We start from the raw sequence: 15,460 nt of genomic DNA on the forward strand, positions 1-15,460 counted from the left end.
ACATGATTTTGTGAATACTCTGTGTTCATTTGTGATGGGTATTTATTGATAACTCATTAGGCATCAACTGCTGTACTTAAGACAGAGTGGAGAGTCAGACAAGGCCAGGCTTGGAATGTTCTAGAATCCACTGTCTGTGTGCCTGGGACAGAGGACCACACAACAAATACCATATACCCCCAGCCTTTAAAGAGCATGTAGCATGTTGGGAGAGGGACATTAATGAGATCACTACACAGCTGAAGAGGGACTAGTACCAAAAGGGTGTCCTGGAGGGGAAGGAGGGAACTTGATCAGTTCAAGGGGTGAGGAGAGGTAAGAGTGATTCCATAGGGTCATTGTACTGAGCACACAGTACCCACATGATTGGCAGAGCACACAATACTCACTGTGACTGACAGACAACACAGTACCCACTGTGGCTGATGGAGCACTCAGTGCCCACAGTGATTGACAGAGTACACAATACCCTACAGTGAGTGCCAGAGCACACAGTACCTACAGTGAGTGACAGAGCACACAGTACCCACTGTGACTGACAGACAACACAGTACCCACTGTGACTGGTGGAGCACTCAGTGCCCACAGTGATTGACAGAGCACACAATACCCTACAGTGAGTGACAGAGCACACAGTACCCACTGTGACTGACAGAGCACACAGTACCCACAGTAATTGGTAGAGCACACAGTACCCACTGTGACTGACAGAGCACACAGTACCCATTGTGATTGGCAGTGACTCGGTGACATTGAGCACATTGACAGTGTTGTACAGCCATCACTACTAGCCACCTGCAAAAATGCTTTATCACCCCAGTTGGAAACTCTTTACCTATTAAACAGCCGCTGCCTGTTCCTCCTCCCTTCAGCTCAGGCAACTGCTACTCTACAGTCCCTATAGATTTGCACTTATAGATATTCTATATAAATTGAAAAATATAGCATGTGGCCTTCTGTGTTTGGCTTCTTTCACCTAGCATGTTTACAGGGTTCATCCAAGTTGTAGTGTAAATCTATACTCCATTCCTTTTTATGGCTGAAAAATATTCCAGAGTATGGACAGACCACATTTTTGTCTATCAGTTTTTCCATTGATGGACATTTGAGCTGTTTCTACTTTTTGGTTACTATGAATAACACTGTTGTGAGCGTCAGTGGCAGGTTTCTGTATGAGAATCCTACTTTCATTTCTTTTTTAAACATTTTTTATTGAATTTTTGTGTATTTCATACATAAAATCATCTTTATACCCCCTTCCCCTTTGGCACCCTCCCATAGCCCTCCCCCCCGACTGGAGTTCATATATTCTGTTATTTGCATTAAGGCCTATTATATAAAGTTAGTGTCCCGAGATATTCCTCAGTGCAAGTTCATCCACTGGGGTTTAGTCAGCCTATCTAGAGTCTCTCCCTTCAAGAAGATCAGCTCTTACTCACCCAGCAGTAATCAGCTGCCAGTAACTCTCCAACTAAAATTGGGATTGCTGTTCATTTCCACAGTTCTGTGCTGGGTTTTTGTCTGCCTAAGGTTGCTTGGGTCTTGTGCATGCTGACACCATTGCTGTAGGTTTGTATGAGAAGGGTCCCAGGCACCTGTAGGACCATTTCTGTATGGTCATGCACCTCCTCCCTGGCTCTTACAATCTTTCCACCCCCTCTTCTGAAATGGTTCCTGAGCCCTGGGTCGGTAGTCCTCAATATAGGAGTCCTGTCCAAGGACCCATATTCTGCCGAGTCTTATTCTCTGTGTTTTGGCCGTTTGTGGCCTTTTATGTTCCTGGCCCTCTGTTGTATGAGGGAGCTTCACTGATGAGAACTGAGAGATGCATTAGTGCTCTCTTCATCCCTTGTTCTATGTTCTGTGAGTCTTAGGTGTAGAGGTTGCATCCTAGGTGTGCCACTTAGGCTTGGTTAATTCACAGAGAATCTCTGTGTGTGACCAGTGGTGTAATTCTATAATAATCTCTGTTGAAAAAGAAGCTGCTTTGATGGGTGGTGACTGGGATACTTGTCTGTAAATTTAAGGATCCATATTTTCACATAGAAAGAAATTATATTTGTCTAGGGATATGAGAACCTTGGGGTTTTCTCAAATATTTATGATCTCTCCAGATATGTGTATTTGGCTAGGTTTACAGTACCAGCCATGAGTTTTCTCCCATCAAGTGGGCTTTAAGTCCAATTTGGTAGCTGTTGATTACCCCCAAGATAAAAATGCCACTACTGCACCAATGTTGTTTGCTGTGCTGGTCATTGATGTGGTTTTTAGGCCTAGAAGCTGGGGTTGGACTATCAATGTTCTCCCTTAGCAGCTTGTATAGTGCTTGCCGAAGCTCTGAGAGCTAGCCTTCGGGGGAGGTGGCTTCCAGGTCAGTTCCAGCTCCAGTGCTCCGAATTCTGTGTCCAAAGAATGTCCTGTCTTCAGCAGTAGGGTCTTACCATCAAGTTCTGGGAGGCAATCAAAGACTGTGACAATAGCCTGTGTGATTTGGGGAGTCTCTTGGACCACCGTGGCCAACAACTCAAAGGAAGGCCTGACTGGCATTGTTTCTTGTTATGTACAGCCTTCAGCTGTATTCACGGACTCATGTAGGGATAGTGTATGTGTAAGTTTTCAGTAGGTTTTTGGACTAATACAATTACCTCTTTTTTTTTTTTTAATACTAGCTAAGCACTATTTATGTCTCCCCTTTCTCTCCCTGTCTTATCCTCCTTCCCCACCCTTCCCATTTAAAGTGTCCCCATTTCTCCCTTGGTAATTTTTGGATGCTGTAGTCCTGCCTCCTTTGAGCTCCTTCTTCCCCTTTATTCCCATAGGCCTTTTTATAGCTAGCCCTCCTTCTCCCCCTGCTTTAACCAGACTCTCTCGGGTTCCTTGTTTCCCTTTACCTCCCTGGTTTCCTTCTATTTTCCTGGTTCCTACAGTTACATCAGGATATGAACTCATGTATAAGGATTTGATGCTAGGATCCACAAATGAGGGAGAACATATGTCTTTGTTTTTATGAGTCTGTGTTACTTCACTTAGTATAACAGTTTCTAGATCCATCCATTGCAAATTTTATTATTTCATCCTTCTTTACTGCTGGAACTCCATTGTGTTAATGTACCACATTTTCATTAACTACTCATCAGTTGAGGGGAACTTAGGTTGTTTCCATCTCTTAGATATTGTGAAAAGAGCAGCAACAAACATGGTTGTACAAGTATCTCTGAAATAGGATGAGTCCTTTGGGTATATGCCAAGGAGCAGTATAACCGGGTCATATGGTAGGTTCATTTTTTGTTTTTTAAGATTTCTCCACACTGCTTTCCATAGGGGTTGCACAAGTTTGCAATTCCATCAGCAGTGAATGAGCATTCCCCTTTCTCCACATCCTCGCCAGCATTTGGTATCGTTTGTTCTCTTCATCTTTCCTAGTTTGACTGGGGTAAGTATTTTCCTAATTACTAATGATGTTTAACACTTTTTAAGATGTTTCTTAGCCATCGTTATTTCTCCCTTTGAGAACTCTCTGTTTAGATCTTTAGCCCATCGTTTAATTGGATTATTTGTTTTCTTGATTCTTTGTTTTTTGAGTTCTTTGTATATTCTGGATGTTAAACCTCTGTCAGATGTGTCACTGGTGAAGATTTTTTTCCCACTCTGTGGGTTTTCTCTTTAGTTTCTTGATTTTTTTTTAAATTTTACTTTTAAGTTTAATGAGGTCCCACTTGTTGATTGTTGACCTTAATTCCTGAGCAACTGGTGTCTGATTTAGAAAGTCCTTTCCTACACTTATATCTCATAGGTTTCTGCCAGTGTTTTCTTCCAGTTTCACATTGGGGCCTTTGATTCATTTGGAGTTGACTTCTGTACAAGGTGAAAGATAAGGATCTAGTTTCATTCTTCTACAGGTGGAGATCCAGTTTTGTCAACATCATTTATTGAAGATGCTGTCTTTCCTCCATTGTGTGTTCTTGGCACCTCTGTCAAATATAGGTGGCTCAAATTGCATGTACCTGGGTTTTGGTCTTCAATGATGTTCCATTGATCCATGTGTCTATTTTTGTGCCAGTACCACAATGTTTTTATGACTATAGCTCTGTAGTATACTTTGAAATCTGGTATAGTAATCTCCACAGTGTTGCTCTCTGTGCTCAGGGTTGCTTTGGCTATCCGGGGTCTTTGTGCTTCCATATGAATTAAGGATGGATTTTTTTCTAATTCTGTGAAGTATGTCATGGGGATTTTGATTGCCATTGCATTGAAACTGTATATTGCTTTTGGTAGGATGGTCATTTTCACAATATTAATTCTTCCAATCCATGAGCATGGGAGGTCCTTCCATCTCCTGGTGTCTTCCTCAATCACTTTAAAGATTTAAAATTTTCATTGTAAAGATCTTTGATGTCTTTGGTCAGGTTTACCCCAAGATATTTTTTTTGTGTGTGTGTGGCTATTGTAAATGGGACGGTTTCCCTGTACGCTTTCTTCAGTTGCTTGTTATTGGTATATAGAAAGGCTACTGATTTTTGTAGATTGGTTTTATAACCTGCCACTTTACTGAAAGTGTTGATCCATTCTAGGAGTTTTTTGGTTGAATTTTTGAGATTTCTTAGGTATAGTCTCATATCATCTGCAAAAAGTGATAGTTTGACCTCTTCTTTTCCAATTAGTACTCTTTTAATTTCCTTCTCTTGTCTTATTGCTCTAGCGAGAGTCTCAAGCACTATATTGAAAAGGAGTGGAGATGAGATTCTTTCAATTTTTTATATTTGTTGAGATTTGTTTTATAACCCAGTTGTGTGGCTAGTTTTTGAGAAAATTCCATGGGGTGCTGCATAGAAAGTGTATTCTTTGGTGTTTGGGTGGACTATTTGGAAGATGTCTGTCAGGTCCATTTGATGAATGGTATTATTGAATTCAGATGTCACTCTGTTTATTCTGTGTCCAGTTGACCTGTCTAATGGGGACAGTGGGGTATTGAAGTCTCCTACTATCACTGAGTTGGGGTTAATCTGTGTCTTAAAGTCCTGTAGTATTGTTTTTATGAATTTGGGTGCACCAGAGTTTGGTGCACATATGTTCAGGATCGTAATATCTTCTTGGTTAATTGTTCCATTGATCAGAATGAAGTGACCCTCTCTATCTCTTCTGATTAGTTTTAGTCTGAAGTCTATTTTGTCAGATATTAGAATTGCAACCCCTGCTTGTTTCTTAGTGCCAGTTGCTTGGAATATTCTTTTCTACCCTTTCTTAAGGTAGGGCCTGTCCTTGAAGGTGAGATGGGTTTCTTGCAGACAACAAAAAGATGGATTTTGTTTCTTAATCCTTTCAACTAGCCTGTGTCTTTTGACTGGGGAGTTCAGTCCATTGATATTTAAAGTTATTATTGAAAGATGTGTATTGATTGCCGTCATTTTGATTACTGTTGTATTCTTTGTCTAATTTTGTGTTTTCACAACTATTCCTCCATTTAGTTTCTTTCTGTTGCCCCTGGGGTATAGTTGTTCCTTTCTCTGTTGTTTGTATTGCTTCAAGTATTCTTTGAAGGGCTGATTTTGTGGATGTGTATTCTTTCAGCCTATTCATGTTGTGGAAGATTTTTCTTTCCCCTTCAACTATAATAGACATTTTTGCTGGGCAAAGTATTCAGGATTGGCGTCTATGGTCATTTAGAACTGGAAGTACCTTGGTCCAGGCTCTTCTGGCTTTCGTAGTTGACACTGGTAAGTAAGCTGTAATTCTGATGCATTTTCCTTTGTATGTGACTTGTTGTTTTTCTTTTCAGCTTCAGTATTCTCTGTGTTCTGTACATTTAGTGTTTTTACTGTGATGTGCTGTGAGGAGTTTCTTTTCTGGTCCTGACTATTTGGTGTTCTATGTGCTTCCTGTATTTGTATGGGGATGTCTTTCCTTAATTTTGGGAAATTCCCTTCAATCCTGTTTAAGATCTGGTCAGTAGTGTTAACCTGAAATTGGGTCTTTTCATGGTGTCCCACATCCCCTGCATTTTCCAGTCCTGTGTTTTTAAAATTTTTTGAGTGGTCCAGTTCTTCAATTTTATCCTCCAGTATTGGTATTCTCTTTTTCTTTCATTCATTCATTCATTCATTCATTCATTCATTCATTCATTTATTCATACATTCATTCTAGTGGTGAGGCTTTCTCCTTTTGTTTCAAATTGGCTTATTGAGTTTTTCACTTCCTTCTTTATTTCAGCCTGGTTTTCTTCAATGTTTCTATCTTTTTTTGTGAATTCAGTCAGAAGTTTATCCCTATATTCTTTTAGCTCTTTGATTTGTGTGCTCCTTAAATTCATTGAATTCCTTGATCATGTTTATGATTGTTCTTTTAAATTCTGTGTCCTGAGTTATCTCTAAGGAGTTCTCCTTGTAGAACTCTTCTATAGGATTGGTGGAGTTTGGTGGGAACATGCTCTTTTGGTTTTCTATATTATTATTTTTCCATTGTGATTTTGGCATGTGGATTTCTTTTGTTTGTGATTCTGATATGAAAATCAAGTATTCTTTTGTTGAGTTGAAGTTTGCTTCTGTTTGTATTATTGTGTGCCTTGGTTGTTTTCTTGTTGGGTATGTAAAGCTGGTCAGTCTAGGTTTCAGGTTCTCTCAGATTTTATTTTGGAGGGAATTGATAGCTTCAGATCAGCTACTCAGGAGCTTCCACAGACGCCGAAGTCAGTCTCCAGTCAGGTATACTCAGGCTTCCTTCTAACACTTGGACCCCTACTAGCAGGTACTCAGGGCAGATTTGGGAAGTTCATTAAGGGGAGGTTCGATTTTGGCACTTTCAGGCAGTCTACTGAGATCTCAGACCCTACTGTAGGGCAGAGAGGTCTAGCCCTGGCAAAGTGAGAGTGGCCTCATGTGGTCACTATTAGGGAGTTGGGCATGGTGGGATTTGGGAAGGATCACCACCATAAGGAGGCCAGATCCAGGCACTCTCAGGCAGTATACTAATATCTCAGCCCTTACTATAGAGCAGAGAGGTCTGCCCCTGGCAAAGTGGGAGGGGCCTCATGTAATCCCAATTAGTGGATTAGGCATGGCACGATTTGGGGAAGCTAACCCCCACTGGGAGGCCAGATCCAGGCACTCTGGCAGTCTGCTAAGGTCTCAACCCCTACACCAGGCAGAGGCCAGATTAGGCCCTCTCAGGCCATCTGCTAAGGACTCAGCTGCTGTCAGTCTTTACTCACAGCTCAGGTGTCATATTCAAACCTTAGACTCTATGCTTCCCTTGTCACTGTTGTGATCACGATCCTTTTTTTTTTTTTTTGGTCTTTTTCTGAGACAGAGTCTCCCTGTAGCCACAGCTGTCCTGGAACTCGCTGTGTAGACCAGGCTGCCCTTGAACTCACAGAGATCCACCTGTCTCTGCCTCCCGAGTGCTGGGATTAAAGGCCTGCCCCACCACACCCGGCTCACAGTCATTTTTTAATGCAGGGACATTCAGGAGACACAGATGAAGTATCTGTCGGAATGGGACCAGTGGAAGCGGTACAGCAGCAAGTCTTGGAAGAGATTCCTGGAGAAGGCTCGCGAGATGGCCACCCACCTGGAGCTGTGGCGCAAGGACATCCGCAGCATCGAAGGTAGCGAGTGCCCACCATGCTCCGCGGGTGCCCACCCTGTTCCGTGGCCTCCCCTTCTGGCACTTCTGGGTCTGGGGAAACTGCAGTTTTGTTTACACTAGGCTGAAGCTCAAGTGGAGGAGTTCCTTCTGAGATGAGCATCTGTGTTAGTCACTCTTCTCACTGTGGTGACCAAACCCGGCAGAAGCACTTCAGGAAAGCAGGGTTATTCCAGCTCACAGTTCCAGGGCACAGTCCACCACGGAGGGGCCGGGATGGCTTCAGGAGCAGTAAGGCAGCTGATCACATGGCATCGCAGTCAGGAAGCAGAGAAATGCAGGCTGCTGCTCAGCTCTCTTTCTCCTTCTGCTTGGCCTGGGACCCACAGCCTCTGGGATGGTGCTGTCTACATTCAGATTGGGTCCTCCTCCTCACTTAGAGAGCTCTGTAAGCCCCCTCACAGACATTCCCAGAGGTGTCTCCAATCAAGCTGACAACTAAGATTAACCATCTGAAGTGTAAATAATGACACACACTTAGCCCTAACAGACTCTGTACCCACATCATCTGTGTCATAGCAGAGTGGGGGCAGGGGAGATGTCTGGTGTCATCACATGCTTCCTACTGTGCAACAGAATAACTTACAAGCGTTGCCCCCCCAGCTGCTGAAATGGAAGCTTCATAAACTTTGTAAGAACCTGGCAGGATAGTGGAAAGGGTGGCTCTTCCTGGAGATGTGGCTCAGCCATTAAAACCACTTATTGTTCTTGAGAAAGACCTGAGTCCAGTTCCCAGCACCCAAGTCGGGTGGCTCACAACCACCTATAACTCCAGCTCCAGAGGATCTGACTCCTTCTTCCATGGGCACCTACACTCACGTTGGCATACCCACACAGAGACACACTTATACACATAATTAAAAATAAAATAGCTGGGTGTGATGGTATATGCCTTTAGCCCAGCATACAGGAGGCAGAGGCAGTTGAGTCTCTGTGAGATCAAGGCCAGCCTGGTCTACGTAGTGAGTTCCAGGTCCACTGGGGCTACAGGGAGACCCTGTCAAAAAACAAAAATCTCTCGAACCAAAAAATGACTTTTAAAAATATATCACTAGTAATTTATTCAATGTCTTCCCTTTAAAAAATTTTATTTAGCCGGGTGTGGTGGCGCATGCCTTTAATCCCAGCACTTGGGAGGCCAAGGCTGGCGGATCTCTGTGTATTCAAGTCCAGCTTGGTCTACATAGTGAGTTCCAGGCCAGCTGGGGCTACAGGGAGACCCTGTCTCAAAAAGGTCAAAAAATCTTTTTAATTTACTTATTTTTATTTTATGCATATGAGTGTTTTGCCTGAATGTCTGTAAGTTTACCAAGTGCATATCAATGCAGCAGAGGCCAGAAGACGGCATCAGATCCCCTGGAACTGGAGTTACAGACAGTTGTTAGCTGCCATATGGGTGCTGGGAACCGAGCACAGGTTCTCTGGAAGAGCAAGCAGTGCTCTTAACCTCTGAACCATCTCTCTAGCCCCTCTAAACTTATTACTGAGGGATCTCATAAACTCATTTAAAATTTCAACCAAAGTGAGAGTTTTCCTCTGGAAAACTAAGCATGGTATGCTTTGAGCAAAATAATACAAGCAAGTCTTCACTGAGCATCAACAATGTGTTTGGCATTTTACTCCTTCCTATTTTCTGTTAGTCCTCACAAGAACCTTTCATGTGCACACTTTACCATTTGCCTGGCACAGAGAGGTTAAGACATTTGCCTAAGTGCACTCAGCTAGGATGAGGCAGGGCCAGGCTTTGAAGGCAGCCAGCCTCACAGGCCAAGTGCTGTGTTCTTAATGTACAATGACCCCCATAAATGCATGTCTTTGAACACTTGGTCTCTTGACTAGAGGCAGACCTCGAAGAGGGGCCTAACTAGAAGAAATGGGCTGCTAGTTTCTTAGCACCGCCCCACTTCCTGTCTGCCCTCTGACATTTGATCAGCCATCTCACCCACTTGAGGCCATACCTTCCCTCCTGGCCCCCATGGACGTATCCCTTCAAACTATGAGTCCAAACAAACCCTTCTTCTTTAAGTTGCTTCTTGTCAGGTATTTGACCACAGTAACAAGAAAAGTAACCATTACACTGTGCCCAGCTTCCCAAAGCAGGCAATCAATACTGTTGAGGCAACCTGATATTCCTATAAGGAAATATAACTACAAAGCCCTTCCTCACCTCCCACTGCTCTCAAGATTAGTTCAGAAGTGGCCATGAATCTACATGTGAAGAGTTAACTCACTGCAAAGCAGGACTTCAAAGTGAAAAACAGGGCTGGCAAGATGGCTTAGCGGGTAAAGGTGCTTGCTGCCAAGTCTTACCACCTGAGTTTGATCCCTGGGACCCACAAGGTGGAAGGAGAGAACCAACTCCTCAACTTGTCCTCTCACCTACACACACACTTGTGTATGTGGTGCTTGTGCATGCGGTGCTTGTGCATGCACAGACACACACACACACACACACACACACACACACACACCAGCAACCCTCCCACTTCAGCCTTCTGTGGCTGATGGAATCTACAGTGTGTAGCCAGTCAGTGTTCTCCCTCGGTGACGTCCAGTTTTTCCCTTTTTCCAGGGAAATTTGGCACTGGGATCCAGTCCTACTTCTCTTTCTTGCGGTTCCTGGTGTTGCTGAACTTGGTGATCTTTCTGATCATCTTTATGTTGGTTTTGCTTCCAATCTTGCTCACTAAGTACAAGATCACCAACAGCACCTTCGTGCTCATTCCGCTCAAAGACATGGGTGAGTTTAAGGGCTGCTCTACAGTGATCTTGTTTTCACAGACTTTCCTAGCTCTAGTGCTTCCTTTCCTGGGAATCTTGGCTCTCAGTCTTAGGTGACCGTGTTAGTCAGGAATGGTTAGTTTCTGCTGCAGAAACAAATTTCCCTTGTCCTCAGTGCCAAACAACTGCAAAGGCTTCTTACTTGTAGTCTGTGTAATTCATAGCCTGATGATCTTCACTAGGTAGCCCTAGCTGGTGGGTAGCCTTGTCACTGTGACCCCAGGAAACAGCCACCACAACAAATGTGTGCTGACTCCTGACAGGTCTGTCTGGGGATGACACACAAACACATTTCTACTCTATTTCACTGACTCCTCCTGAGTTCAGGACATGCGAGAAGAGTTTGAAGGGTAGGTAAGTGGGATATTTAGCAAATCTATTAGAATCTACTCCCACTGGGAGTTCCTTTCAAGACCATTATCTCTGATTAAGGGTAATGCCTGAGGCTGACATTAATTCAGCATCAGTCATGTACCAGACTATTCTAAGTGCAAGGCTGTCTTTGTATTCTCAACAAAGATCGCATCTTCTAGGGATCCCATTGCTCAAACTGGGAAGGTTTCAGTATCCCACAGACAGTTGCTGTCTGTCTCTAAGCCTAGGCTAGGAACTGGGGTCAGTGAAAGAGCCATCTAGGTTTAAGCCCAAAGTCCTATTGCCCTCTTCTCATATAACTCCTTCCCTCAGAAGAACCTGGAGAATTACCCCCTCCCCGAGCCCTACACATTCCTCTTCCTCATCTTTGTTGGCAGTTTAATTCTGTGACATGTAAAATTCAAATAGCCTGGCACTTCTGATTTGAGTGAGTGCCTGCTTTCTGCCTCGTGGGCTTTCTTGTTTGCTAATACGTCCATTCTCAGAGATGGGTTCCCTGATTAGATTTCCAGCCCTCCCTCTGCTATTTGATTAACCTTCCAGAGCCTTCTGAACCTGCCACCTTCTCTAGTGAACTGTACCTGTTTAAATAATGAGATAATTATTTCATTATGTGAATATCTCACTATTGAAGACCTAACTCATTTAAAGACTAGTAAATACTAGCTTGGCATAATGGTGCATAGTGGTACATGCCTACACTCCCAGCCCTCAGGCTGCTGAAGTAGGAGGATCACAAGTTTGAAGCTAGTCTGATGCCATGACCAGAACTTGTCTCTGAAAAGCAGAACAAAACAATAAAATAAAATAAAATAAAATAAAATAAAATAAACCCAACGAAACCAAAGAGATATATATCCCCAAATTGTTTAGGGAAAATAGTAAAGGAAATGCTAAAAACAGAAGCAGAAGAAAACAGAATAGAAGGAAAAGACACATTGGGGTTTAGGAGTAGAAAAGTAGAAAATTACAAATTCACCAATATACCTATTAACAAATAGCAGCTTTGTGGCATCTGAGTATATTAGTACAAACTTATGTGCACAAATTACAATAGACAGGTTATCAACCCTGTGAGACTCTCTCCAACACGTGTTCTTGTTTTCATTTCTTGCAGATACACAATGCACACTCTATCCAATAAGTAGTTCTGGGCTCATTTACTTTTACAGTTACGTCATAGACTTGCTTTCTGGCACTGTAAGTATTTTAACTCAGTCCTTTGGATGCTTCACACTCTGCAAGTCAGTTAGACATCAGTGTCCTGAACAGGGCCACCGTGATATGTGCCTGCAATCCTAGCACCTGGGAGGTGGACACAAGAGGATTGCCAGGCCAGCCTGGGCTACATAGTAAGACCCTGTCTCAAAACAAAACAATAACAAAAAACAAAAAAAACACTATCATTCTGATTCAAAGGTCAAGAGCCAAATGCTACTGCTGACACGTGAGCAGTAGAAGAAATGGGGTTTGCAGTGAACTCACCCACAAGCCCTGTGCTCACCCACCGACCTTCAGCTAGAATGTTCTGGAAATACAGTGTGCTACTTCCTCATATTTTCCTGGTCTCTGTCACCATCATGCTGATCTCGACTTGCAGACATGGGATTGACAGCATGAAGATGCTCAACTGGTGAAGTCAGTGGAAATATTCCAAAACCTGAAAAGATGTGAAGTCTAAGACCCTTCTAGTTCCAAGCACTTCAGATAGAGGAGACAAAGGCCACAGATTTACCTGCCTTTCTGGAAGTTACTGATGTTAACATGCCATGTTATAGAATGGGTGCTTTTCTGAATAGATAAGTAAAAAACTTGAATTTATCCATTGCATTTAATTTTGAAAACTATGCTTTTACATCTCCAAAATCAAATTTTCCTCAAAACAACCCAGAAACTATTGGGTGTGGCAGTCAACTGCCAGATATGCAAATGAGAAAATGGAAGCTATGCAAAATTCCTCCTCCTGCTCCTCATCTTCCCTTCTCCCCTCCCTCCTCCTCCTCCTCCTCCCCTTCCTTTCGGTTTTCCAAGACAGAAGCTCACTGTATAGCCCTCCTTCTTTAGGTTACATCCCACGGGGGACATTTCTGTTTGTTAGTCTGTTCACATTATAACCTTGTTCCTTATGGGAAAAATTTACAGGACAGTTAGTGCCACAAGATCACAGATACCCAGGATAGGAAGGCATGCTTCACCACGCTCTGCCCAAAAGAACTCTCTGTGATGTTTGTGGAGAGTAGCCTGGATCAGCTATGCACAGGGCCAGAGCTGTGGGCTTTACTGTACTTGAGATGTGGTTCCCATGTACTTGAGATGTGGTTCCCATGACAGAAAGACTGAGTTTAATTTTATTGCTGTTAGTTTAAATAGACCCAAGAGGGAATAAAGGGGCTAGGGACAAGGGCCACCAGCTTGACTTCTCTGAAATGAATTAAATTAGGCTCATTCTGAGGGCAGGGAAACTCTTACCCAGGCCCTATGGACTTTGGGCCCTGTGATGTCTCTTCACTCTGAGGGCGAGGTTGACACCTGTGCTATCAACCTGGAGCAATGTTGAAAGGATTTCATAGAATTGGATTTTTCTGCCAGGTATTCAACCTTTGTGTGCCCAACGTTTCAAAGAGTTGAAGACGAACAGTATGGGGTCTTCTCTTCTACATTTGTTTCTATTTAAAATTTTTCTTAATTACTCAGATAATGTCAGAATACATGGTTGTCATGAAAAAACAGATTTTATTTATTTTTAAAATATTTTATTCATTATTTTTATTTTATGTATATGTGTGTATTGCCTGCATTTAGGTAAATGCACCATGTCATGCAATGCCCTCGGAGATCAGAAGAGGCTGTCGGATCCCCTGGGACTGGAGTTACAGATAGTTGTTAGCTGCCATGTGGGTGCTGGGATTCAAACCCGGGTCTTCTGCAAGAACAACCAGTGTTCTTAACCTCTAAGCCATCTCTCCAGCCCCCAGATTTTATTTTTAAACAGGGTCTGTATAACTCAGAATGGCCTTGAACTTATAAGCATTTTTATGTTTAGCTCTAACATTTAGATCTTTGAAATATTTTAAGCTGATTTTATATGTGATTTGAGGTCAGAAGCCAGCTTCATTTCTTTACCTGTGGCTCTCTGAGTGGCTTGGGGTAGTTCTCCCTGCTGAAAACTTAAGTATAGATGTTTCGGTTGATTTCTGGATCCTCAGTTCTGTTCCTTTGAGATAAGTGTCTGTTTTGGTTTTTTGTTTGTTTGTTTGTTTGAGACAGGGTCTCACTATGTACCCCTTCTCTGGCCTGAAACTTGTTATATAGACCAGGCTGGCCTTGAACTCACAGAGATTGACCTGCCTCTGCTCCCTGAGTGCTGGAATTAAAGGCGTGCCCCACCATACCCAGCACTCAGTAGGTATTTTTGATGATCAGGCTTTAGCAGTAGCTCCTTCCCCACACACTAAAGGCGCAGCCTATGTACCTCGAGAGCTATTCTGGTATGTAGGGATACAGGGATGCACAAGGATACAACAGTGAGTGTTCCTCGAGGCAGGAATGGCTCTTTTGGTGCCTGCCTGAACTGTCCTTGGCTTTGTTTCAGGGCTTCCTGGAGGAGACCAGCCTTTTTTATGGACACTACACTATTGATGGTGTGAAATTTAAAAACTTCACCTATGATCTGCCCCTGGCTTATTTGGTAAGCACAATTGCCTACCTCGCCCTGAGCCTCCTTTGGATAGTGAAAAGGTGAGTCTATTTTGCTGTCCCTCTCTGTGACTACCTTTTGTGTTAGTTATTTTTCTCATTGTTGGGACCAAATACTGACAAGAACTCAAGAGCAGGAAGCTTTATTTTGAATCATGGTTTCAGGAAATTTCAGTCCCTCACAGTGGGGAAGGCGGGGCAGTGAGAGTGTGTGGCAGAGGCTTGTTCACACAATCCTGAATCAGGAAGTCGGGAACACACACTAGAATCAAGGGCCTGGCCCTATGACCAACATTTGTACTCTAGTACTACCTCTAAAGGTTCTACAACCTTCCTCAGATTTTGCTACCCATGCCAACTTGTGGGGGCATTTCAAACTGATAGAGGCCTTGATGGCTAGAGTCTCTTATAGCTCTGTGGGCTCTGGAAGCCGTGGCCTGGAGGACGAGGAGAGCCCAGGGAAGGACTGTGAGTGCTTCAGCTGAGACCAGGCAGAACTAGGAGTCAGAGCTGGCAGCTGAAGCCACCAGTGGTGCACACCCACCAGCAGTGCACACCCACCAGCAGTGCACATCCCCCAGAAGTTCACATCCCACCAGCGGTGCACACCCACCAGCAGTGCACATCCCCCAGAAGTTCACATCCCACCAGCCGTGCACATCCCACATCCCCACAGACTAAGCCTTTGCTTTGGAATGTGTGTGAACTACAACTCCGAGGTCACAGGTTCAGGAATCCTTTGAAGGCTTTGTTGGTTCTTATTCACTCATACCTGATCCTTCGGTATGTTATGGGCAAGAGACTGTGGTGAGCCTCTAATGATTTCTGTCCAGTCCTCGGGTTAGGGTCATGTCGTAGTGTCTGTAGGAACTGCCCTCAAAGGCTCATGTGTTGAAGGCTTAGTGGTTCTTCTGGGAGGTGACTGGCTCGTGAGGGTGCTAATTTCAGTGGAATAATCCATTGATGAGCT

At 43.5% G+C, this 15,460-nt stretch overlaps 1 protein-coding gene across 4 annotated transcripts in view; it reads left to right on the forward strand.

Moving 5' to 3' along the window:
• The window catches only part of Tmc7 (transmembrane channel like 7), a 61,793-nt gene that overhangs the window by 23,363 nt on the left and 22,970 nt on the right, over window positions 1-15,460 (forward strand). For all 4 annotated transcript variants that reach the window (XR_003851234.1, XR_003851235.1, XM_008843884.2 and 1 more), the window contains 4 exons: window positions 7,452-7,600; window positions 10,211-10,378; window positions 11,912-11,994; window positions 14,387-14,532. Coding sequence is in view for 2 of the 4 variants with exons in the window: in XM_008843884.2 (XP_008842106.2) it covers window positions 7,452-7,600; window positions 10,211-10,378; window positions 11,912-11,994; window positions 14,387-14,532 (546 nt within the window). In the remaining 2 variants the exon portion in view is untranslated. The remainder of the gene's footprint in view (window positions 1-7,451; window positions 7,601-10,210; window positions 10,379-11,911; window positions 11,995-14,386; window positions 14,533-15,460) is intronic.

The sequence above is a fragment of the Nannospalax galili genome, unplaced genomic scaffold, assembly GCF_000622305.1.
Source record: "Nannospalax galili isolate Female #2095 unplaced genomic scaffold, S.galili_v1.0 scaffold381, whole genome shotgun sequence".
In the NCBI taxonomy this organism is placed as follows: domain Eukaryota; kingdom Metazoa; phylum Chordata; class Mammalia; order Rodentia; family Spalacidae; genus Nannospalax; species Nannospalax galili.